Below are 2,963 nucleotides of genomic sequence, written 5' to 3' on the forward strand. Positions count from 1 at the left end.
ATAAGGATTCTGATTCAGAGTATCTGGATACTTGAAAAAAAAAGCGTCTGATTTTATATTATCTATTAAAATAATCATTTATTAAAAATTTATCAATCGAATTTTTTTGCTCTAAACCTCTTGATTAATTTTAATAATAGATTCTTGTACAAATTTCGAATTTATATTACTCGAAGAGAGCGAGAGAGAGAGAGAAAGAGAGAGAGAGAGAGAGAGAGAGAGAGAGAGAGAGAGAGAGAGAGAGAGAGAGAGAGGAAGGGAGAGTTATTTACCGTATTCTAATTCAAATATTATTTGAATTATTTCAGTATACGAATTATCCAAATTACTCAAATTATCCGACTTATCCGAATTGTCCAAATTATTGGAATTATTCGAATAATCGTATTACCCGAATTATTCGGATATCTCAATTTCAAAGCTGAATTGCGGCGGCGTTCGAGTATTCTGGATATCTGTTGAATATCTCATCCGGAATTCGGATTTTACAATCTCATATGAAAACCGTGTACCGACGAACACACGCAACACCAAACACGACGGAACGAGAGCGCACCTGAACAATTTCGGTGGCGCGACAAGGAGAAGACGGAGACACGACAGAGACATAGACAAAGTAGATGACACACCGGGCGGCGTAATGCCGTATCGCTAGATTCGCATTCGCCTTAATTCGTAGACCACTCCTAGACCGATCCGATCCGTAGCCGATCGATGGTGCGTCTCGATTGGATTCTGCCAGAGAAAAGACGCGGACCGTCGTTGTGGAGGGCCGACGCGGGTTACAATCCGCGTTATCAGGAGTCCTTTGGTCTCGCTCATCCTACCGGTCGTTCAGAACCTCAGCACAAATCAGCAGGACTAGCAGATGCAACGCAAAGTAGAGACGTACGGTAGAGTGTCCCGCGGACGCCAGGGCATAAGCGTAGGACGAATAGCACTCCCTGTGAGCGTAACATACATGCATGTATAAGATATCTTCCGTGATAAACAATGTAAAAAGTTTTGACAATTTGTCGAAATTATTTGGAGTAGGAAAATACTATTTCAGAGTTAGATTGTTGGAAATTTTTTACAATTAGTACAAAAATGTGAAATATTTCACATTCTTTTCTTAACTATCATTCAAGCTTGCCTTTTGTCTCAGTTTACTAAATTAAAATAAAGCTTATGAGAATACGGTTAAAAGAATACGAAAAATAACACGGACAATGTTATTTTTCCTATCCTTTTGTCGCAATTTTTCGACAATTTTAAATTTCTTTTGTCCTTTCAAAACGTATTTACATTCAGAACGTTTATATTTATTTACATATTCGATAGGATCCAAGTTTCGCTTCTCCGCCGAATCTTACAAGGATTGAACAGTTTTATGACCTAACTCCGAAAATTCTAAGACAAATTAGCTGGCAAATCGGAGTATGCATTAATCACTCGACGTTTACATTCCTGTTATCTTCTTGCGCGATTTGTCAACTCGAGGTCGTTCCGAGGAAAAAAAAGACATTTCTTATTCCATCAATAATATATTTTTCCAGCACCGTTTTGCCCGATGCATAATACATTTTCCTCGCTTCGAGTATACATTAAAGAAGATTCGCGCGAAATTTCTTTAAAAATCTGTCTGGCGTGTATGTTCGTATTATTTTTGCAACAGCAGTCAGTCGTAAGGTGTTACAACATTACTGGCTAATACGAAATTGCTCCCAACTTCGAAACATTACCGCGCTAAAGCCATCTCGCTGAGAATTCTCTGAAATCTTTGAATTCTTTGAGACTCCTCTAAGACTTTGCAAGATTACATGACGCTTTCAAACTACGAGAGCTTTCACAGTGCTTAATTTACGAAAACGTCTCGTGCTGCTTTGCGAATATTGAAAAGTGCAGTAATCCCTCTCTATCCGTCTTTCCATTTATCCGTTTTCACGCCGACATTTATCTAGCCCGTTATGTGTATTACTGACTTGTTCTACTTTGAAATTTCAAACTGTCGAGACAACTCTTTTCAGTGTCGAACCTTTATCTCCTCTGTTGTTTTAACATGTCAGGCTTTTAACATACTTTGGAAAATGAAAAAGTACATCGATTATTAAACAAAGTATCTTTTAAGACCGTAATGTGAATGCACAATGAATAGGAAATAAAGACCCTAAATGGTCAAATTGGAGCTTTAATGCTTGAATAGTTTAGTGTAAGTTTATATACTACATATCCAATTCTGCAAATTGCGCGCTGCTTAATTTTCAGTCTTGAAACATAATCCTAACAGAACTGGAGTAGTAATATTACAAATTAAATTGACAATATATAATAACATTGATTTTCATTTTAATAATTTAATGTTGATAAATATTTTAAAATCTGTAAATAATTTTATTACTTTATTACTTTAATACTTTTTGCCATAGAATGATTTACATCGATTATTGGTAAGTGTAATGTATAAGGAAAGTAAATATTATTTATATAATTTGGCCTAATATACCTACACATTTTGTATCAATAGCATTTTTTAAATATTCTAATAAATAAAATATGTCTCGATAAATTATCAGTCATCGATTTTTAAGCTCTCTATTTAAGTTTATAATTAATAATAAATTAAAAAATATTTAAACTACGAAAATCTTGCACAATTAATTCAAAACAAAGTTTTCATTGATCAAATTTTCTAAACTTTCTTCGCTTTCCTCTTGTAATAATGCTATTACTTTAGCTGGCAGAATACACGCGATATGTTTCGCTACAGAATACTCTGATTTAATCGGTATTCACTTCACATATACACAACCAATTAACGACGAACATTGAAAGCCTACTCTCAATGGATACCAAGTTTCATGAGGCATCATTTGGATTATTGTATTCTACTGCATTTTCGAAATGACAGAAAATGATCGAATTAAATTTCTGTGAAAATTCACGATAACTTATTATCTAAATATTTAATTCAGTTAGCTTAA

The 2,963-nt window shown here is 34.6% G+C and overlaps 1 protein-coding gene across 2 annotated transcripts in view; it reads right to left on the reverse strand.

Annotated features, from left to right (window-relative positions):
* Positions 1-351: 351 nt before the first annotated feature.
* Positions 352-2,963, reverse strand: part of LOC108690897 (acid sphingomyelinase-like phosphodiesterase 3b) — a 43,679-nt gene continuing 41,067 nt past the window's right edge. For both annotated transcript variants that reach the window (XM_018198430.1, XM_018198431.1), the window contains exon 11: positions 352-944. In XM_018198430.1, coding sequence (XP_018053919.1) covers positions 824-944 — 121 coding nt within the window. In that variant the 3' untranslated portion in view covers positions 352-823. The remainder of the gene's footprint in view (positions 945-2,963) is intronic.

This window comes from Atta colombica, unplaced genomic scaffold, assembly GCF_001594045.1.
Source record: "Atta colombica isolate Treedump-2 unplaced genomic scaffold, Acol1.0 scaffold38, whole genome shotgun sequence".
NCBI lineage: Eukaryota > Metazoa > Arthropoda > Insecta > Hymenoptera > Formicidae > Atta > Atta colombica.